Here is a 22,570-nt window from a genome sequence, read left to right on the forward strand (position 1 = left end):
GTAAAAATATTTCATTAAAAACATGCATATCTTTAAGATGTTATAATTTGGGTCATGTATGATGTTCTAAAAACAGCCATTTTTTACTTTTGCAGTGACTTGGAGTCAAGAAGATTTTCTGAGCATAATTTATACATTTAACCTGTAAAAAAAGTCATCTTGGAATTGGTGGGTTATCTTTGATCTTTCCCGATGGCGTGTTAGGTCTGTAGTGTAGAGTAATATGTGTCAGGGATGCTTTTTAGAAATTGTTAGATCAGGACTTTTATGTGTTAGGTCATTCTGAAAGTGGTCATTTACTGCTTTTTCCTCTCTCGTCCCAGGAGACTCTTTTTGCCCCATCTGAAGTCCATATGGCTCTGTATGATGAGGACCTCCTGAAAAATCCCTTCTATCTGGCTCTTCAAAAGTGGCGTCCTGACTTGTGCAACAAGGTGGCCCAAACCCGTGGCATTGTAAGTGCATCGATCCCGAGGGTGGTCCTTCTCCATGAGGCTTGGACCGAGCAATGCTGACAGGGCCCCAAATATGGTAGACTTCAGTTAAGGTTAGAAGGAGTCAGGTACAGGCCTGCTAAGTGCACCAAGCCCCAGACCATGCTCGGTATGTGAATGAGCAGAGAGGGACCGCCCCAAGCTGCTTCCTCCAGGCAGCCTCCTGGGACTGCACCAGCCCAGGGTGTAATCCTTTCTCTGAACTCTCAGCCCCTGTTGTCACTGGTCTCACCTCTGTTTCTCTTGTTTCCATGGGGACCAGGAGGGCTTCTCCAGGGCAGAAATCGTATTCCTCCTCGTTTGTGAGATGGGTGCTCACTCCCATAGGATAAGGGAACGTGTATACACACACATGTATGTCACCTTCAAAGGCATTTCCTAAAGAGAAAGGACCGAGAGAACTTTTGTAATAGGGGCCACAACCTCAGAAGCCTACAGGAGCAGCCAGGGAACAGGAGCAAGAGAAGAGAGAGAAACCATAGTCTGCTGCCTGGAGGGAGGGCAGGCCCTGTGCTGCAGGTCTTTCTGGTTCCCAGATTGGTGAACTTGGCAGGCACCTTACTTACACCGTGGGACACAGCGAGCTGGGTGCCTTTGTGCCACCCATCTGCCTTGGGCCCTCTTCTTTTTCTACGTTGTCCTCTTCTCCTACTTGTGTTCCTGCTTCTCTTGCCATGTGATACGATCTTAGGTGTGTCAGGTGGCTGAGGATTTGAACCAATGGAGAAATCAGTTAACTCGGGTTTCTCTGCAAGCTTGGAACTGGCTTTTCCCCATACCCAGTCCAACTCTCTACCCTCAGAAGCCTAATTTTTTTTCAAGTCCCTTCTTGTTTTTATGATTGGTTTTGTGATTAATATCTTTTTCCCAGAATTTTTTTACTTTGGATTTTAGAAGTCATAAACTTCATTATAAAAAAAACTAGAGAGTAGAGCTGTTTCCAAAGAAGAAAATAAAAATCTCATAAAGCTCACCAGAGGCATTCACTGTCATCCATTCATTTCACAGTAGCTATTAAATGCTGCTGTATTCAAGGCACTGTGTTTGATGTGGGGATTCAGCCAAAACCATGAATAGGCATCATGATCTTTACCCTCATGGAGCTGAAATTCTAGTGGGAGAGATGGTCACACTGTGGATACATATTGAGTAATTATGGTAAGTGTCACAGAGAAAAAGTAGAGGAAGCCAAGCCATCATGTTAAATGGGAGGGCCTGACCCAACTTGGGAAATACTTCCTTCCCATCTTTGTTCTATGATATTTAAAAAAAATGTTGTCTAGATAAGAGTGTGTCATCTTATGTAACTTTCTCTTTTTAAGATGCTACACTGTGGACCCGCAGTTCTTTCTCAGGAAGCCCTGGGGGACCTGTCTGTCTTGCTCATCACTGTGTTGCCAGCCCGACACTGGGGGGGGCGGGGGGGTGTCGAATGATATGTGATCAGCTTGTACACAGCTCTCTGATTGGCTGATGGCGAGGCAGCAGGGTGGTGTCACAGGGGCTATCAGTCCTTAGGCTCCAAGAGGCCTGGGCTATGTCCTCTAGTAGTTCTTCCATTTGTGTGTGTGTGTCGGGGGGGCGTGGGGCGTGGTTCACATCTGCAAAACAGCTCAGGAGATTTGCAGAAAGATGCTTCTTAAGCTGTGTCATCCTGCATTCCAGTGGTGCCCTAGGCCCCTTACTGCAGCCCCCACTGAGATCCATGAGGGGCTGCTTGGGGCCCACACTGGGCAGCACTAGATTTCGGGCCTTCCTTGGCCTCGTTCGGTGGACTCGAGAATCAGCAAGGCCAACTCCTTAGCGCAGGTCAGCTGTGGGAAGGAGCTAGCTCTTGCCATCCTGCTCAGCCTGGCCAGGTGTTGGTGACTAGCCCCTGCCAACTGTTGGCCGTGTGATGGAGCCCCGGCTCATCCCTGTCTAATCTGTTGTAGTGCTCCTTCCGTGTCCGTTGGTTGAATGAAGCAGTAGAGTATCCCAGGGGCCTCTAGAAGAGCACCCATCCTTTCTGCCACTGCTGAAGGACCCACGTGACCTCAGCAGGTGAATGCTGAATTTCCTTCCATGGGGCTTGGCCTTTGGGCCAACTTTGGCGGCCCCTGAATCTTCCCTGGGGATTAGAGTCCTTTAGTGGGCTCTAAAAGTGTGAAGTCACGACTTTTGAATGTGTGTATCCCCAGGGTTAACTGCCTTCCCTCTTCCCCCTGCGAGCCGAGCTTGGGCCCCGCCCTCACATGCCGGCTGAGGGTGGAGGTTGGCGGGCCCCTCACCTGCCCCAGCCCCTCCCCGGGTTTGGCCGCCTTTGATGGGACTACCTCCACATCCTCTACCATCCGCTCTTTGACTGATCCGTGGAGGCTCCTCTCCCACCGTCCCCCCATTCCAAGCCCAGAGGCCTGTGGCACCCATACACTGCTTCTCATGGTCATCTGTTCTTGTAACCATCCAGCTATTATGCACCGTGGCTTTTTCAGAGCCAGCTGGGCAGGCCTGCTGTACCCCTGGGTCTCTTGTCCATGCAGCTATGGCAAAAGTTCTCTAGGTTTCCCTGGTGGACTGCAGGTGGGTCCATTTGCCTGTAGGAAAAACAAAAATGACAAAAGGGGATTAAATTTGGTCCTTTTATTGTGGCCTTCTAATTATGGGGTACTCAGGCTTCTGAGGGCTAGCCTAAGAACCCAGCAGCAATGGCTTCCACGTTCCAGAGAACTGACTTTCCAGTAAATACCCATACAGCTGAGCTAAGGGTGCTGAGGTCCATATTCTAGTTCTCAGGATTTGTTTAGTATAGATTGAGGTGACAGACATTGAACATCTAGGCACTGTGTTGGGTTTGCAGGGTTACATGGATGAAAGGGGAACACAGCATGCCTTCAGGGAATCCCAGAAACAGGCCATTTGCAGCACAGAGGGATGAGTATTAGGACAGAAGTGGTCATGGGCTCCTGTGGAGTGGATGACCCAGCCTGGTGAGGAGTCAGGAGGGCACCCTGGGGTGATAAGACTAATGCTGCTTCTTGCTTTTATTCTTTCTCTTCTTTAATGATGATTACTTATTTAAAAAATTTTATAAAGGGGCTATAATAAAAAGTTTTATTGTTAAGCTCTGAACTGAGTAGGTCCCTAACTTATGGTCTGCTTGGTCACTGTAAAGTTTGTGTCCTCCACACTGGCTGTTAAAACTCCATGACCTCGGGACTTCCCTGGTGGTGCAGTGGTTAAGAATCTGCCTGCAATGCAGGGGACATGGGTTCGAGCCCTGGTCCGGGAAGATCCCACATGCCGCAGAGCAACTAAGCCCGTGCACCACAACTACTGAGCCTGTGCTCTAGAGCCCCGAGCCACAACTACTGAGCCCGTGAGCCACGACTACTGAAGCTCGCGTGCCTAGAGCCCATGCTCCGCAACAAGAGAAGCCACTGCAATGAGAAGCCCACACACTGCAACAAAGAGTAGCCCCCACTCGCCGCAACTAGAGAAAGCCCGCGTGCAACAACCAAGACCCAATGCAGACAAATAAACAAACAAACAAAAACCAACTCCATGACCTCTGTTCCAGAGGTAGTCTGAACCTCCATCTTACGAGAGCCCCCAGGCACCTGGCCCTGTCTCCGGAGGGTGGCTTCATAGCTGCTCCACCCTACTTCTCCGTGGCTGGCTTCCTCACCCCGGTCTCAGCAGGATCCTGGTGGAGATGGATGGGACCACAGAGAGCCAGCCCTGGCTTGTGCTTGCAATGAAGTGCCCCGGGCAGCATTGTCTGCCTGAAAACTTTGGGGGAGTCCCTGAAATTGGAGGCCCCCAGTGCACTCAACAGATATTGATTGGCACCTACCGTATGGTGAGCAGTGTGCTTGGTGATGGGGATTCACCCGGTCATGCCTTATTCAAGCTAAGGAGGCGGAGAAGGTGTGTGTAAACAGGCTCACAGAATGCAGTCACAGGTGTGGGGACAGGGGTGGGGTGTCTCTGAAGCACCTCAGAAGTTGCTGGTCCCTTGGAGGCCCTTCCTCAGATGGGACTATGTGACTCTTTGATCCATTGAGCTGGAGTGGGGCAATCCCTTGGCCTGCGTAAACATCCCCTAGGCCTGGTTCATGCTGTCCCCTGGCCTGGGGCCAACCCTCGGGTTTCCAAGATCTTTCTGTGTTCACGGCTGCCTTGAGGCCACCTAGGAACCTTGAGGCCGTTTCTCAGTTCTGGCTCATACCTGAGGGCCTCCCGTTTCTTTCTTTAAGTTGCACTTTCATTAACATTTAAAATTTTTATGTTTTTCTCCCCCATTTCTCATTCCATATCTGCTACCACCAAGCCCATTCAGGACCTTTGCACATGCTTTCTTCTGACAAAAATGTTCTTCCCTTAGATCTTTAGTTGGTGGTTCCTTCTCTTCATCCATTCCTTGCTCAAAAGCTACTTCCTCAGAGACCTCCGTAACCACTCTACCTGAGTTAGCGAACCCTTGCCCCACTCCAGTCATTCTCTGTCCTGATATTCTGCTTTATTTTCTGCATAGAACTTACTGATATATGGAATATGTGTTTTATTATTCAGAAATCTCTATCCTCCACTTAGAACGTAATGTCCATGAGGACAAAGCACCATATCTCCAACAGTGCCCAGTGTCATGAATATTGAATGAAGAAAAAACAGAAAAACCAAACTAAATTTTAATAATTAGTTGAATAAAGTTGGCTATCTGAAAAATTTTTAAAAATTATTATGTTTAATTTCAAACATGTACAAGTGGAACAAATCATGCAATGCACCCCACGCCCCCATCACTCAGCTTCCGCAGTGCCCAGCTCAGATGCCAGCATATCTCACTTCTATCCCTGCTGCCCTCTCCCCTTAGCCAGGGGACCATTTTGAAGCAAATTCCAGAAAATTATATAAGGTAGTCATGTGATTTCATCTGTAAATATGTAGGAATGTAGTTTTAAATGATAAGGACTTAAAAAAGTAATCACATACCATTATCACAGCTAAAAAATTCTTCAGTATCTCCTTACTGTTGTGAAATGTCTAGTCACTGTTCAAATTTCCCAGATTATCTCATAATTTTTTGTTTGTTTTCCAGTTGGTTTGTTTAAATCAGAATCCAAAGGTGATCCACACATTATTCTGGATTGGTAGGCCTTTTTTAAAAAAATTGAAGTATAGTTGATTTACAGTATTATGTTAGTTTTAGGTGATTGAGCAAAGTGATTGAGTTATATATATATATTATATATATATATATTTTTTTTCAGTTGTATATATATATATTTTATATATATATAAATGTTATATATATATATTTTTTGTTTTATATATATATTTTGAGTTATATATATATATTTTTTTCAGATTTTTTTCCATTATAGGTTATTATATATATATCTTTTATATAGGTTATATATATATATTTTATATATATATAAAAGTTATATATATATTTTTTGTTATATATTTATATATTTTTTGAGTTATCTATATATATATTTTTTCAGATTCTTTTCCATTATAGGTTATTACAAGATATTGAATATAGTTCCCTGTGCTATACAGTAAATTCTTGTTGCTTGGTATGCCTTTTAAATCTCTTTTCCTCCTAACTTTCTTGAGCTAAACTTTGAAAAGAACAACTAAACTGTACCTACTCAGTGTGTAAAACTGGATCCATTTTGACATGTGTGTAGACTTGTGAAATCATCACCACAGTCTGTTTTTTTAACTATAAGCCCCACTTTCCTCGTTTTCCTTCTTTGCTCACAATTCAAGTATCAAGGTCATTCATCCTGTAGAGTTTCCTGCCTTCTGGCTTGTGCCGGTTGCAGTCCTGTGGTGGTGTTTACCATGGTCCTCTGGTCTCTGTATTTCCTGAACTTGGTAGTTAAGTCTAGCTCTGGGTCTGATTCAGTCTTGATTTTTTGCAGAGAGGCAAGCCCACTTCATAGACAGTTGTGATCTTCCATCAACGAGGGCCTCCCTTTTCTGCCGTGAGCAATTGGCGTATCCCTCGTGGGGAGAGAAGCTCTTTCTGACCTGCCTGAGGAAGCTCCTAATGACAGCTGCTCTTGAAGGCCCCAGAGTTTCGTGGTGTCTTCACAGAGGAAACTCCAGCATATGCTGGGCTGTGCTCCCTGCTCCCAGCACTGGCCTCCAGGAGGCCACAGGACTGGGCTGTGGTGAGGTGGGGAACAGGAGGTTGAGTCCTGGCTCTGTCACTCACTGGCTGCGTGCCCCTGGACAAGTTGCTGCACTTCCTTGAGCCTCGGTTTCCTTGTCTGTCCAGCGGGGATAGTGCAGAAGCTGCTTGCCTTGCGCCAGGCTGCTTTAGGACCTGGGGCTCTGAGGGACATCACCACTTTGGTCGTCGTCTCCCAGGTGCACTTGAATCTGAGAGATTCCTCTTAAACGTGAGTCCCTGGGTCGAGCACAGATACACGTGTGGTTGCCTTTGCTGTTTTGAGCAAAGAAGCTGGTGCCCGGTCAACATGGTGGCCACGGTGGGACCAAAATTCACGTTTCAGGTTGAGGCTGCCCCAGAGACACAGTCTGGCACCTGAGACATCTCTGGTGGAGGTGGCAGCCTGCAATAGGAAACTGTATTTCTGTGGCTAGTAAAACAAACTGTGATCACAGTTCAGCTTAAAAAAGCATAGAAAGAAGATGGGAAGGAAACTGTCTTCATTGTGCTGCGTTTATCATTCAGGTGGTGGGATGCCGTGCGATTTTTTAGTTTCACTTTTCTGTACTTTTCAAACTATCGTTTCTTCATCTGGAATCATTCCTGAGCCTGCTGAGGACAGAGGGGGCCCCTGGGGTAGCTGCAGGGAGGGCCCAGCGGGGTGGGAGTGAGCCCTCCGGTCTGAGGCCCCAGGATGGGGGAGGCGTGTGCTTCCTCCCTCGGCTGGGTGGGGGCCTCAGCTTCCATCACAGTGGCAACAGATCAGCTGCTGCCCCTTTGGCCAGTGACCCCAGAGGTCCTCTCTGCCAGGAGGTCCCCGTGGCAGTTCTGCTGGAGCATCTTGAGATGCCTCGTGTTCTGCTGAAGTTGTAAATGACACGTCTGTTGAGTATTCACCCTAATTTGTTTTTTTCCAGGTGTTAGTACCCTGCAAAGGAAGCCTGTCAGGCAGTGTTCAGTCTACTTGTCAGTTTGAGTCCTATATTTTGATCCCAGTGGAAGAACACTTTCAGACCTTAAATGGAAAGGTACTCTTTCGTTTCTTGTGGGTCAACCAGGGCCACTCACTCAGTGTTTGGGAGTGGGGGAGGGGAGAGAATCCTGCTTCTCACCCTTTCACGTCTGTGTTACGTGATGGCTTTGACACCACAGCAGCCCTGCTACCTTTGAGGGCGGAGGAGCTGGCTGCAGCCAGGAGGTGAGGCGGGGCCGGGCACCTCTCCCTCAGCCCGTGGGTATTCTGCCGGGGAGTAGGGGAGTGGCTGGGACACCTCCCCAGAGAGGCCCTGTCAGAGCAAGCTGTTTATCCCCAGTGCCCTTGGGATCAGGGACGAATTTCTAATTTAAGAATTTTTTGTTTTGAAATCATCTCAAACCTATAGAAAGTTTCAGTAAGGTACAGAGAACTCTCACATACCTTTCTGCCCAGATTGGTCAGCTGTTAGCATTTTGGCCACATCTGTTTTATTTCCTCACCCCTATCCCCATCTATCCATCTGTCTGTCTCTCTATCTGTCTACACCACACATTATTACTTTTTCTGAACCTTTTTCAGAAAGACTAAAAGTTGCAGACACCATGTCCCTTTGCTTCAAAACAACGTGTATTTCCTATAATACAGCACAGTGATCACACAAAATTTAGCATTGATAGAATACGCTTCTCCAACATACTGTCCTTTTTTAATCTTTTTTGGGTTTTTTGGCCGCACCCCAGCATGTGGGATCTTAGTCCCTGACCAGGGATTGAACCCGCGCCCCCTGCATTGGAAGTGCAGAGTCTTAACCACTAGACCACCAGGGAAGTCCCAGCATACTGTCCTTCAACAAATTCTGCTAGTTGTAATACCCTATTATAGCAAAAAAGATCTATTTTTTTAGATCCAGGATCACGTCTGGGATCATGCAGTGTATTCAGTGGTTAGTCTTTTTAGTTTCCTTCTATTTGGAACGGTTCCTCAGTCTGTGTCTTTCATGACATTGACATTTTTGTCTTGCTTTGTAGACTCTCCCTCAGTGTGGGTTTCTCTGATGTTTCCCATGATTAGATCGCAGTTATGCCTTTTCAGTAGGAACGCCTCGGAAGGGTGTTTTATCTCTCTCAGTGCATCGTGTCAGGAGGCATGTGACATCAGTCTGTCTCATTGTTGATGTTAACTTTGGGGTAGGCATTCTCTTATTTTTTTTAAGCGGAAGCAGATAGGTTCCGAGAGGGGGAGGTTCCATCCCTGGTCAGGACTGGCCGTGGTCCCCAGCCTACCCGCAGTCAGGAGTGGGGGCCCACACTGGTGTAGCCGGGGCCGTGGGCATTGGGGGGGGCGTCAAGGAGGGATGGGTCCAGGGGGGTGGGTACCAGTACGCCAGTCTGGGGTGAGGGGTGGTCTGCAGCCCTGTGGCTCCCAAGCATGCTTCCATTTTCCTGCCAGGGATCTGCTCACCACAGCTGCCCGTCAGTTTACTTGTTCTCTTCCTGGTACCCAAATCTACCAAGAGAACAGAGGCACTGGGCTCATCGTGGCTGGTCTTCCCGGGCACCTTGGCCACGGCCAGAGTGATGAGCCGTGGAGGGGATGCAGCGCGCAGCCTTTGGTGCTTCTGGGTCGCAGCGTCGGGTCATTCTGATCTCTTATTCAGAGAGGAGAACCTTCTTACTTTTTCCTTTTGCGGAGGGTACGGTGCTTTTGGGTAGCAACATGTGAAAAGAATCAGGGTACTGTGTAGCTGGAGTGACAGGGTGAACAAAGAGGGAAGAAAACATGTTAGGATCAGAAAGCAAGCTGGAAGAGTGTTGGTGCCCCCCCAAACCCACACTGGAGCAGAGGCAGGCGGGTGGGGTGAAGTGCCGGATGGGGACCAGGCTGAGGGGTCGGCAGTCACACGGGCTGCTGGTGCAGTGACGGCTCTCTTGTTCCAGGATGTCTTTATCCAAGGAAACAGGATTAAACTAGGAGCTGGTTTCGCCTGTCTTCTCTCCGTGCCCATTCTCTTTGAAGAAACTTTCTACAATGAAAAAGAAGAAAGTTTCAGCATACTGTGCATAGCCCATCCTTTGGAAAAGAGAGAGAGTTCAGGTATTCTGGGAGAAAACCCCTTTCTCCTGGGGTTCTCCTGGGAGAAAATCCCCTTTCTCCGTGGAGCGGCTAGGCTCACAGGCCTAGCCGCTCCACGGCATGTGGGATCTTCCCGGACCGGGGCACAAACCTGCGTCCCCCGCACCGGCAGGGGGACTCTCAACCACTGTGCCACCACGGAAGCCCTAGATCTCATTATTTTTAACAGGTAATAATTCTTTGGTGCTCCACGAAGTTGAGATAACAATTAATGTGCCAAACGCTCCTATCTGAGGCTCTTATTGTCAGGAATCAGGGCTTCCTCACCACAGCCTCACAGGTCATGCCTAGGGTCCCAGATAATTCAGGTTTGGTCCCAGGAAAGGGCTTCAAGAGGACCAGGCTCTCTGGACCCCCAACTGGGCTGCTCTTGGGCAATATCTTGAAATAAGGTCATCCCTCTCCTCCTGTGGAAGATGGAGCGTCAGATCCTGGAGGAGCAGGGCAAAGGGTTGTGGGACTTGCGCTGTTAGGAAACAGTGAAGCCTTCAGCCAGCCTGACCCTCTGTCTCTTTTTCAGAAGAGCCTTCAACACCCTCAGATCCCTTTTCCCTGAAAACCATCGAAGACGTGAGAGAGTTTTTGGGAAGACATGCAGAGAGATTTGACAGGAACATCGCCTCTTTCCAGCGAACGTTCAGAGAGTGTGAAAGAAAGAGCCTCCGTCATCACATAGTCAGTAGCCGTGTCTTGCTTTGCTAAGCGTGCTTTGTCTCAGGCCAGTTCAGAGCACCAGGATCCCTCTCAGTTCACTCTGTAACTTTGCTGCCTCCATCGTTGGAAGTTTTGTTTAAATGTTTCTTTTTACCTATAAAAGTACTACAGACCACTGTAGAAAACTTGAAAATCACAGAGAAGTATAAAGATGAATATTGTTATCATCTATGTTAACCCTAAGGGGAATTTTTTTTCCTACTTTTAATGCATGTACCTAAAAAAAGTTGAAAAACAAATCACACACTTGATTTGATAAGCTTGCTTTAGGATTTAGAGCTTGTCACCCAGGAAATCCATTTTGTGAAATGTTCTCTTTGCCCCAGGACATGTTACATGTCCCGGGTTTTGTGTCGTGGCCTCGGATCATGAGGGTGACCTCTCTCTGCTCTGTGTTGCACAGGACTCCGTGAATGCTCTCTACACCAGATGCCTCCAGCAGCTGCTGAGGGACTCCCACCTGGTAAGCAGCACGATGTTCAAAAGAGACACCTGCCAGAAAGAGAGAGACAAATAGCATATATCACTTATGCGTGGAATCTAAAATATGCCATGAGTGAACCTATCTACGAAACAGAAACAGACTCACGGACATAGAGGACAGACTGGTGGTTGCCGAGGAGGAGAGGGTTGGAGGAGGGATGGAGTGGAAGTTCGGGGTTAGCAGATGTGAACTATTATATATAGGATGGACAAACCACAAGGTCCTACTGTATAGCACAGGGAACTATATTCAACATCCTGTGATAAGCCATAATGGAAAAGAATATAAAAAAAAGAAGGTATATATATGTATAACTGAATCACTGTGCTGTGCAGCAGAAATTAACACAACATTGTGAATCAACTAAATAAACCAAAAAAAAAAAAAGAGAGAGAGAGACTTACAGTTTGCCCACATGCTAGTCCATGCTCTGTAACTGTACTCGTCTTGTCCTCCAGAAAGTGCTCGCCAAGCAGGAGGCCCAGATGAACCTGATGAAACAGGCCGTAGAGGTAAGGGGCCAGGGCAGCGAGGGGAGAGAAGACGGCAGTGCCGGGGGCTCCTTTGTTGCCCACCCCCCACTCACATGCCTTGAACTGGGTCCTGTTGATTTCACAGATGTATGTCCAGCATGATATTTACGACCTGATCTTTAAATATGTGGGGACCATGGAGGCAAGTGAGGTAGGTTCTCCATCATCATCGTCCAGGATGGAAGCCCTGTTCTAAGCCTTTTAAGACATTTGAAGCTTCATTAAAATCTCTTGTTAGGATGCTGCCTTTAACAAAATCACAAGGAGCCTTCAAGATCTTCAGCAGAAGGATATTGGTGTGAAACCTGAGTTCAGGTAAGGGTTTGCACTGCTGTGGCCGTGTCCTCAGGGGCTGGGGCACCGTTCGCCATCCCCCCCCACCCCGAAGCAGCAGTGGCGGCACTGATTTGACATGGTTCAGACCGTGGAGCAGGGCAGTTATTTGTGACCAAAGATAAAGGGGCTGAGGTTGGCAGATGACTGTTTCGGAGCTGGCATGCTCCTGCACCCGCCTGCCAGCATCCGGTGAGTGGGAGCCAGAAGGGGTGGAGTCGTACACAGCTGGTCTCTGGGCAGGCACGCAGCTCACCCAGGTGGGCCCTGCACACAGATGTCTCTCCTCACCTGCCAGTCTGAGGGACCCCTGCTTTAGGGGCATCTCCTTTTGGATTAAGTTTCATTTTATTACAAAAATGTCTAGGGACTTCCTTGGTGGTCCAGCGGTTAAGACTTCGTGCTTCCCTGCAGGGGGCACGGGTTCGATCCCTGGTTGGGGAACTAAGATCCCGCATGCCGTGCAGCTCAGCCAAAAAGTAAAAAAAAAAAAAAAATCTAAATTGTTTATGTCTAAACTCCCCGCCCATTGGCCTATTTCATTCTGGGGCTAAGGCTTGCTGATTTTTTTTCCTAATTTTCTGGTGCAGCTACATCACCTGGCAGCTTGATTGGCACCTTGAAAGCTGCTGGGTTTTGCCAGTGACCCGAGTCCGATTACTTCTGAGTTTCTAGTTTTGTTTGTCTTTACTTACGGTTTGCTGTAAGAAATGTGAATCTGAGGTATGGGATTAGATCCGAGAAGGAGGGCCCTCACACCGTGGTCTTATGTGGTCACTTTCCAAATTATTTTGCAGCTTCAACATACCTCGTGCCAAGAGGGAGCTGGCTCAGCTGAACAGGTGCACGTCCCCGCAGCAGAAGCTGGCTTGTTTGTGGAAGGTGGTGCAGCTGATCACCCAGTCTCCCAGCCAGAGAGGTGTGTGCTCGGTGAAGGGACCTGCAGTGGGGTGGCTGCATACATCCAGCTGCAAACGTCTGTTGAGAAGCAGTCGTCTTAAAGGCTCATAGAGATGGGTGGATGGGCAACAGAGCATTTCTGTGTGAGTGCCCTGGCGTCGGATCTGAGGAGCGGGTGCCTAGTAATGGGGGTCGGGGGGCAGGGTAGGTGAGGCGTCTTTAGGGTGAGAAAATGCTGGTGGAGAAGCAGCGGCCTCAAAAACGAGCCAAACTGGTGATGGAAACATGGGGGTTCAGCTGTTAAGTTGTTCTCTCTAATTTTGTATACGTTTAAAATTTTCCATTATAAAAAGTAAAAACAAAATAAGCTAAGAAAAAAGTAATGAGAAGGCAGATCTGTGTGGGCAGATAGGGGGTGATCTTCGAAGCGTATTATCAATGAATGAAAGAACAGGAGTGTGTATGGTACCCTTCCAGCAGCATTGCGGAAAGGGGGTGACTCTGTATCCATATATACAATGGGGAGATCATAGACTGTCTGTGGACAGGTACGTGGGAAGCAACAGCAGTGGCCTCTGGGAAAGAAGTCTGGGTGGCAGGGATGGGAGGGATGTGCACGGTTGGCTCTTTTGTACTCTTTGAACTTTTAAATGTGTGAATGGATTACTTAAACAAAATTTTAATGAAAACAGTAGAGTCAAGCTGCAGGTCGGCATTAGACTCTGAGGTGTATAAAACAGAAATGATCCCGGAGGAAAGAGGCTTCTGGCAGTGCCTCGGGCACGCCTTCAAGTTGTATCCACCATTGCTGACTTCCTCGGGCTCTTTATCTGTCCCGGGAGGTAGCGAGGGGTGGTCTGCTTGCAGTTTGCTTCTCCTGCACGTGTTCTGAGGATGCGAAGCATTCATTTTCCCCTGGAGTCTGACATCTATTCAGGACGCTAGAAAGGAAATTGTGCGATTGAATTTCTCCCTGATGTGTCATCTTCCTGGATTGTGGTTTTGTGGGTTGGATGGTGGTGGGGAGTTGATAACACTTGTCGGTCCATTTGAGTCCCAGGATGGCTTTGAACATGTGTTTCCCCCTTGCAGTTAACTTGGAGACCATGTGCGCTGATGATCTGCTATCAGTCCTGTTGTATTTGCTTGTGAAAACAGAGATCCCTAATTGGTAACATTTTTTGTTAAAATGCTTTTTCAAAATGGCAGCACTGTACTGGGGTGGTTTTAGTGTCACTCTAGGAAACTGAGTGCCCCTTATGAGCCAGGTACTGCCCTGCTTTCGTCCTGCAAGGGGTGGCTGTCATTCCATGTACAGATGGGGAAACTGAGCCAGCGAGCTTACGTTTCTCATTCTGGAGCATGTGGCTAGTCAGTGGCTGAGCGGGAAGCAGACTCCAATTCTGTCCGGCTCCAAAGCCCGTCCTTTTCCCACAGAAATGCAAGTTCCCTGTATAATTACCAGCTCTCTAAAAACTAGCCCATTCCAGGAGAGTCGCAAGTAGCTTCACTTATTTCCTAATTGTGCTCCCTCTAGATAAAGACCCAGGGACAGCAGCCCTGGCTCCCAGGAGCCAGCCGACTTGATGATGAAGCCAACAGCATTGCTTCGGCCAAAGTGTTAATTGGGTGTACAACAATAAAACTTCTTTCTTCCCTCTGTTAGGATGGCAAATTTGAGTTACATCAAGAACTTCAGATTTAGCAGCTCAGCAAAAGATGAACTGGGGTACTGCCTGACCTCAGTTGAGGCTGCAATTGAATATATTCGGCAGGGAAGCCTCTCCGTTAAGCCACTGGTAAGACCTCCCTCCTTCTCTGCCCTTTTCTTGTGGGTGTCACGGCGTGTGTGATGGGGTTCTCAGGGTAGTGTGGGGGAGGGGCCGTCAGAGATGCTCTCCCGAGAGAATGGGGCCTCAGCCCAGTGAGTGAACACTAGCCCCCCGTAGGTTGTGAAAGTTTGCGCGTTATCTTGTCCTTCACATTGTTGATCTGCTTCATTAATCCTTGTCATCCTCAAAAGCACACGGGCAGAAGGGGAAGCTAGAAGCGGTGAACTGGGGTATCCTGATCATGATGGGCAGGAGATGAGATTACTAACGTCTGCAGTTTTCAGGACTCAGTGGCCCTATTATTATTTTCTTGGTTGGTTGGTGAGCTTTGGCTAGTGGAGGCGATGATGTTCCCATGAGAACTGTGAGACTCTTGAACCAAGATTGCACTGCTGGCTTATTTCACTGCCATACCAACCAGCAAAACATGACAGTACTCACAGAAATTGCAAAGTTGAAATCAATCGAATAAAGAGATTTCTGTATTAAAAACCAAGAGTCCTGGGACTTCCCTGGTGGCGCAGTGGTTAAGAATCTGCCTGCCACGGGGACACGGGTTCGAGCCCTGGTCCAGGAAGATCCCACATGCTGCAGAGCAGCTAAGCCCGTGCGCCACAACTACTGAGCCTGTGCTCTAGAGCCCGCGAGCCACAACTCCTGAGCCCACATGCTGCAACTACTGAAGCCTGCACGCCTAGAGCCCGTGCTCGGCAACAAGAGAAGCCACAGCAATGAGAAGCCTGTGCACCGCAACGAAGAGTGGCCCCCGCAACTAGAGAAAGCCTGTGCCTAGCAACAAAGACCCAGTGCAGCCAAAAATAAAATAATAAATAGATAAATTTATAAAAAAAAAAAAAAAGAGAGATGCTGCTCACTTCCAGAGTTGGGCAGCAAGATTTCTTAGTTTGAATTGTCTTCTGTGAGGTTCTAGGAACACGTGTTGTTCCCATGGTGCCTGCAGAGGTTTTTCATCATGGCCCTGCCCTTCTGGTTCTTTCCCTCTGATGGGTCTCCCCTCCTGGACCCACTACCCTGCAGAGGACTTGCCTGATGCTCCTTGCTGGGGCCAGGGGTGCCCCTTGTCACCTGGAGGGAGGTGCCCACCTCTTGAAGGTACTCCCGTCCCCTCGCTGCACCCATCCTGTACCACAACCATCCTGCTTTCTTACTTTCCGTGGCATGTAGGCAGGAAGTCCAACGCTTGAAGGCCTTTGGCCAGAGAGTAAACAGGTGGTTGACCAAACACTAACAGTCAGCTTCTCACACATACTTTTCCTTCAGAAAATATTCCAAGTGGGATTGTGACAGTGTTTGAGGGGTGGCCCCTCTTGTGCTGGTGTTGGTTTGAGTCCAGCCCTTGGGCAAGTCAGTTTGTCTGTCTGAGCCTCTGTCCCTCCTCTCTACACTGGGGATCGTGTTATGTATTTCACCCTTGCCAGGTGGTTGCGAGGATCCAATGGCATATTTGAAAGTGCCTTTCTGAAGTGTTACGTGATACTGATGCCCTTCCTTGATCTGGCAACACCGGCATCTGGATGCCTCTGTTTCCTGGCTGTCGGGTGCATCCTGCGTGGATAGCCCCAAGGATGGCCATTAGCTTGGGTGGGCAAGGGGGGGACACAGCCCAGTGCGCCCGTCTTGTCTGGGCTGTCAGACCCTGGTCCTGCCCTCCCGGATTGGAGGGTGGTTGGTCCCCCTGGAATTGCGACAAGGTTGCATCATCCTCTCGGCTGGCCATGGAGCCCGAGCCTTGGGTCTTGAGTGGGTCAGGCCTGAGAGATGTCCTTCTACCTTTATGGACAGAGCAGGTGTTGTGGCTTCCTTGTCTTTTGTGATGCCAGCGTTGGGATTCCGTCTGTGGCATTGCCTGTGCCTTAGTGCAGTTCCGTCTAGGAAAGTGCGAGGCCACGGCTGCTTGTTGGTATTGATAGAATTTCCCGGGGAAAGAGCCCAAGTGTATCTCCACACAGCAGGTGAGGTTTCTGAAAAGCATTAAGGACTAAGTGTTAGGAAATCAAATAATGTTTTACTGTTGACTCTTTATATACTATAATGGAGTTTCACAGAAATTTTCTCCCCAAGACATAATCATACTTGAGATGACCGTAAACATTCTTTAAGCATGTTCATTAATGAAGACTTGAGCTGTTTTGAAAATAACCATTACTGGGATGACTCTAGATTTACCTTTGTGGACAGAAAAAAATGGAGGAGAACCTTGAAAGGATCTCCACCCTTCTCTGCTCCAGCTTTGCAGGTCTTTTTCACATTACTGGGCTTCCAATAAATAGTATTTACCTCTTCCCGAATTGGTCTTAGCTGATATGCTATCTCTTCTGGTTGCTCATTCTTCCCTGACCAGTCAGTCCTGGAAGACCTGCCTCTTTTCATCAGTGCCCTTCAAACAGTCACCTAAGTGGAGGAAGGAGCCCCAAATTTACCTGAACAATAAGGTCTTTGATGTTTCTCTGATTTACAGCTCAGCTGTAGATCCCTGAATAAAACAGGTTGATCGAGCCTTACACAGCATATACCGACGGGGAGCAAAGGGAGCTCTACGTCTGAGGGTTGGTGTTTGTCTGCCAAGACAACCCCATGAGGGCGGCTGGCATGAGGGGCCCTGCTTGGCAGTGGGCCCCAGAAATGCTGCCACCTCTGTCTTTAACTGGACCTCTTCGGCAGAACCTAGGGGGCCACAGAGAGAAATGTTCCCATAATTTTCTCAGAGTTTGGTGAGTTCTTCTGGCAGCAGCTGGCTGGAAACAATTCCATCTGTCTCCCACCAAGATTCTTTTCGAGGAAGTTAATTTGTTACCAATTTAGTCACAGGTGCTCAAGTGAGCATTGAAGTGTCTCACTGGAAATGATTTCATAGAGAAAGGATACATTTTTAGATTTCTATAGCCAGGTAAAAATTACCTGTACTGTGAAGACCTGAGTTTATTCTTGGGGTGGACCCCATATTTTATTGGACTTTGGGCCAGTGGCCGTGTTGTCTGATGTTTTAGTAAGTATGTTCAAAAAGCAGGACCCTTCTCTCTCTTGCTGGTTCACACTGGGAAGGGTAGACCAGCCTGTCACATGGTTCCCCTGTCTGTGGACCCAGGTAACATGCAGCGGACAGGGCTCTGCAGGCATTAGGACAGTTGTTTTGAGAGGAGGGGGAGGCCGGGACAATCCAGGTTTCCACGTGGGGGATGGTGCTGTGTGCATGCCACATTTCACACTTAGAGATGCCACATTCCACATACACACACACACACACACACACACACACACACACACACACACGGAGCCATCGTGCTGCCCCCTCCCAGATTCCTGCCGGGAAGCTGTCATCAGAGCCCCACTTCCTGGAGAGGCAGACAGGGAGCCCCTCTCCCAGCCTGATGAGGGTCTGTTGTGTGGCTCCCTGGGGGCGGGGAGAGGCACTGCCGGTCCTGTTTTGTGGGAAACAGCAGGGAGCGTTCCTGGGTCCTCTGTTTTCAAGGATCTGCACTGACAGCTCACGACGTGGGATAAAACGGGTTGTCGGCTTTTCTTGCAGGAGTCCGAGGGGTTTGGCGACAGACTGTTCCTTAAGCAGAGAATGAGCTTGCTGTCTCAGCTGACCTCAACTCCCATTGACTGCTTGTTTCAGGTAAGACACGCAGAGGTCCTGCGGGCACAGATATGTGAGGGGCTCTCCATCCTCCCACACCTCTGTAGAATCCATCAGGGTGGTCTGCGTAGTTCAGTGCAGGAGTTCATTTTGTGCTCGAGGGAGCGATACGGATGCTGGATCAGCTCGGCTACCCGTCTCCCCCGACGTGAGCTGCGCTGTAGCCCCACTGGGCAGCATAGCGAGGGCACCGGGCCCTGCGTGTGGAACCCTCTGCCCGGCTGTCCTCCTCTCCCCATCTGGCGAAACATGGCTGGTCCTTCCCAGTCAGCTCAGTGGCGCCTCACTGGCAGCTCTGCCAGAACTGACGCCTCTGCTTGGCTCCGGGAGCCCCAGTTACAGATGTTCGTGTGAGTGTGCTGGGCTGGGAGCAAGGCACCTGGTGGTGGTCGGATCCTCAGGCAGAGGCAGGCGGCTCCTTCCTCAGATCTGATCTACCGCTGGGAGGCTGGCGCGGTTCCCTACGAGGCAGCCGTCAGAGGGCCACCCGGGGCCAGGGTGGGTTCCACGGAGGACCCAGAGCTGTGCACCCCTCAGAACATCTCACTCCCTGTGGGGAATACATCCAGGCCTCACAGGTGAGCCCTGCAGGTTCGCTTGTTGATGGGGTCTTGTGATAATTGCAGCTGTCCTGCAAACCAAGGCTCTACTGGATTCCTAGACGATTTGACCCTTTAATGGGGGTCGAAGTCTACACCAAGGCTCAGGATGTACTGCCCCCCTACTCCTGCGGCTCTGGGAATTTTGTCATGTCGTTGTTTCTTTAGTTTTGGAAAAACCCTAACATTTATAAAAATAAAAGAGAGTAGTGCAATTAAGGAACTCCCGTGTAGCCATCTCCCAATCCTGTTTCATTTCTGTCCCCTGCCCCACTTTTCCCCGTCCACCCAAATTATTTTGAAACAAGTCCCAGAGAGCAAATTGTTTCATCCATCCATACGTAGATGTGTGTTTCAGTAAGGATGCTCAGAAAATTCACACCTTAGAGAGCGAATAGTTCCTTCACATCAATAGTGCTTTTGATGTCACTTTTTAGCACATCGCATCAGGTAACCAGAAAGAAGTGGAAAGACTTCTGAGCCAGGAAGACCGAGATAAAGATGCCGTCCAAAAGATGTGTCACCCTCTGTGCTTCTGTGATGACTGTGAGAAACTCGTCTCAGGGTACGAGGGTCCTATGTGGGCTCAGCGCCAGGAAGGGGGAGACTCGGGGCCTGGGCGGAACTTACCCACTGGTTTGCTGTGAGATTTGGAATAAGGAACTTATCCTTGCTGCACTCTGCTTCCTCTGCTGTGAAGTGGAGAGAGTAACGTCTGTCCCTTTGGAGAATCAGGTGGAATAAAGATTGTAAACATACCTGGCACCCTGCTCGGCTGCTTTACCAGGGGAGGTGGGCAGAGGGCGTGCCCCAGGCTCGGAAAGTGGATTTTAGGATGGGAGGACTGTCGGCTCCTGCCTGTAACCTTTCCGGTTTCCCCTTATCCTTATTGGGCTCTTTTGCTGGTTGTCAAGGCCTGGAGGGATGGGTGGGGAGAGAGGCCCTGCGGAAGTCGGGGCTTCTGCTCTCTGGGACACGGTAGAGGAGACCCAGCTTGGATCATACCTGGAGATCTCTCTTCTTGTCCCAGGACCCTGGTGTATTTCTCTGTATCCTCTTTCTCTTTTAGGAGGCTGAATGACCCATCCATTGTCACTCCATTCTCCAGAGACGACAGGGGTCATACACCGCTCCATGTGGCTGCCCTCTGCGGTACGTGGGCAAAGGGATGGGGCCGAGGGTGGCCCTGCAGAGAGTGGGTGGCTGCTGGGTCTTACCGTGTGGATGCTTGGTACTGCCCCTGGGCTGGTGGTCCAGCCAGGGAAGGCTTGAATCTGAACTATGAGAATGGCCTCAGAATTGGGGTTCTTATATTCCTCCTTTAAAAAATATAACTTTACTGTCTTTAATTTATTTTTTTATTCTTTTTTTTTAAACATTCTTTTCCAGTATAGTTCATCATAGGACATTGAATACAGTTCTCTGTGCTATACTGTCTTTTAAAGTGCACATGCAAAAAAAAAATGTGCACTTTCAAGGTAGAAAACACAAACACAAGCATCTGTAGTATCACCCGCCATCCTGTCTCCCAGAGATCATTTTGATTCATGACTGTCTGAAATGTCAGCATGCTTGTGAGTGTGTGTGTGTAAAATAGATGATGCTGTGGGGATCATACTTTTCTGTACAGTGCTTTTTTCACTCGGCGACACGTAAGAACATTTCTCCATGGCAGTATTGTTTTACTGGTTGCGCAGTATTCCATCCTGTAGATTGATGCACCATGGACTCTTCTGTGGACGTCTAAGGCTCTTTTCTCCTACCTTCTGTGGCTGGGGGCTGGACTGGAGCCGAGTCCCCTCCAGGGGCTACCCTAGAGTGTTTGGAATCTGCAGAGTCTGACTTCACGTTAGCAGTGGTTCCCCCCAAGCAGAAAAATGCCTCCCGGCGTGTCTCGTGCCAGGGAATGAGAGGGTGAAATAATGCCATGGCTTCGCTTGCAGGGTTTGGAAAGCCCGCTCTCTTCCCTTCTGTTCTGTAGGGCAGGCATCCCTCATCGACTTTCTGGTTTCCAAGGGCGCGGTGGTGAACGCTACAGACTACCATGGCTCCACCCCGCTGCATCTTGCGTGTCAGAAGGGCTGTCAGAGCGTGACGGTGAGCATCTGGGCTCGGACGGGCTGGCTCTGCACGCGGCTTTGCAGGGCTGGCCCCTCCTGTGTTCCACACTGGCTCGGTCGGGCCGCAGGGAGGGCTGGGGTCTCAGGCACCTCACGGAGGGTCTGCTGGGCAAAAGCTATTAGGTGTAGGTTTGAAATGTCACGGTAATACGGGGGAGGAAGGCTGGGGCTGTAGGTTTTTTTTAATCTCTAAACTTTTTTTTGTATCATACTTTTTAATAATGAGATAGGGTTTTCCTTCACCCACCCCCTAGGTACTAGAAATATTTTAAATAGGGCCCCAAGATGGACTTTCCCGTAGACTTAACATCTACTGATGAGAAGACGGGCCAGAAACTAGAAAGACAAAATTATTTTGCCGATCAGTGACGTTTCAATTTCAGCTTAAGTTGTTTGGTACATAAAGTGCCTCAGTTACTGCTAGTGATTGATGGGGGTTGTTTTTCTTTCTTTCTGTTTTTCTATTTTTAACTTTTATTGGAGTAGAGTTGATTTACAATGTTGTGTTAGTTTCACGTGTTCAGCAAAGTGAATCAGTTATACATAAACATATATCCACTCTTTTTTTTTTTTTTTTTTTTTTTTTAGTAATCTCTAAACTTTTTATCAGGAAGGATGAGAGTGATGATAATATTTTTTGCTTTGGTTTTTTAAAATTAAAAATAATTTTGGGGGCTTCCCTGGTGGCGCAGTGGTTGAGAGTCCGCCTGCGAATGCAGGGGACACGGGTTCGTGCCCCGGTCCGGGATGAGCCCACATGCCGTGGAGCGGCTAGGCCCGTGAGCCATGGCCCTGAGCCTGCGCATCCGGAGCCTGTGCTCCACGACGGGAGAGGCCACAGCAGAAAGAGGCCCGCGTACCGAAAAAAAAAAAAAATTTTTTTTGTTTAAAAGTATAGTTGATTTACAGTGTGTTAGTTTCAGGTGTATAGCAAAGTGATTCAGGTATATATGTGTGTGTGTATATATATATATAAAATGTGTTTCTCTCTCTATATATAACATACATTCCTTTTCAGATTATTTTCCATTATAGGGTTGATATAATTTTAATTGTAGTGTAAGTAGATAAGGTTGAAAATGGAGACCAGCGACTTCCCGCTGTGAGGCTCTAGGCCGTGCTCCTGAGGAAGCACGCGCCTGCACTGCCGGGCTTGCTGGTGCTCACTGCTCTCCCCTCTCCTTTGGAAGCTGCTGCTGCTGCACTACAAAGCCAGCACCGAAGTGCAAGACAACAACGGCAACACCCCTCTGCACCTGGCCTGCACCTACGGCCACGAAGACGTAAGTGGTCCTTGCTGCGCCGAGGGCGGCCGTGTTTACCCTTTCTCACAGAGAAAAGTGAATTTCCAGTCGGTTGAATGTCGTATTTTATGTTGACAGTTATTGGAACATTTGGCATATAATTTTTTTAATTAAAAAATTTAAAAACACATTACAGATGCTGTATTGAAATAACAGAAATCTAAAACATAATTGTGTTTTCCTGAAATGAAATCATGTGCATTCATCTCCGCTACCATCTGCTTCTTACCTTTCTTCATACTCAATTTTTACATTTTATATTTTTAAAGAAATATCAAGGAATTTCATCATTTCCGTGTTTGCTTAATATTTAAC

At 48.5% G+C, this 22,570-nt stretch overlaps 1 protein-coding gene across 7 annotated transcripts in view; it reads left to right on the top strand.

Moving 5' to 3' along the window:
* Positions 1–22,570, top strand: part of ANKRD27 (ankyrin repeat domain 27) — a 52,279-nt gene that overhangs the window by 8,924 nt on the left and 20,785 nt on the right. For 3 of the 7 annotated variants that reach the window (XM_060288600.1, XM_070044143.1, XM_060288599.1), the window contains exons 3-19: positions 96–168; positions 324–455; positions 7,584–7,694; positions 9,580–9,736; positions 10,296–10,450; positions 10,893–10,952; positions 11,432–11,485; positions 11,592–11,657; positions 11,745–11,821; positions 12,637–12,758; positions 13,832–13,910; positions 14,406–14,538; positions 18,119–18,211; positions 19,269–19,396; positions 19,901–19,983; positions 20,813–20,928; positions 22,142–22,234. In XM_060288600.1, coding sequence (XP_060144583.1) covers positions 354–455; positions 7,584–7,694; positions 9,580–9,736; positions 10,296–10,450; positions 10,893–10,952; positions 11,432–11,485; positions 11,592–11,657; positions 11,745–11,821; positions 12,637–12,758; positions 13,832–13,910; positions 14,406–14,538; positions 18,119–18,211; positions 19,269–19,396; positions 19,901–19,983; positions 20,813–20,928; positions 22,142–22,234 — 1,629 coding nt within the window. In that variant the 5' untranslated portion in view covers positions 96–168; positions 324–353. Of the gene's footprint in view, positions 1–95; positions 456–7,583; positions 7,695–9,579; positions 9,737–10,295; positions 10,451–10,892; positions 10,953–11,431; positions 11,486–11,591; positions 11,658–11,744; positions 11,822–12,636; positions 12,759–13,831; positions 13,911–14,405; positions 14,539–18,118; positions 18,212–19,268; positions 19,397–19,900; positions 19,984–20,812; positions 20,929–22,141; positions 22,235–22,570 lie in introns of all 7 variants that reach the window. The other 4 variants (XM_070044141.1, XM_060288603.1, XM_070044142.1 and 1 more) reach the window with 3 other exon arrangements.

Source organism: Globicephala melas, chromosome 19 (genome assembly GCF_963455315.2).
Source record: "Globicephala melas chromosome 19, mGloMel1.2, whole genome shotgun sequence".
NCBI classification, from domain to species: domain Eukaryota; kingdom Metazoa; phylum Chordata; class Mammalia; order Artiodactyla; family Delphinidae; genus Globicephala; species Globicephala melas.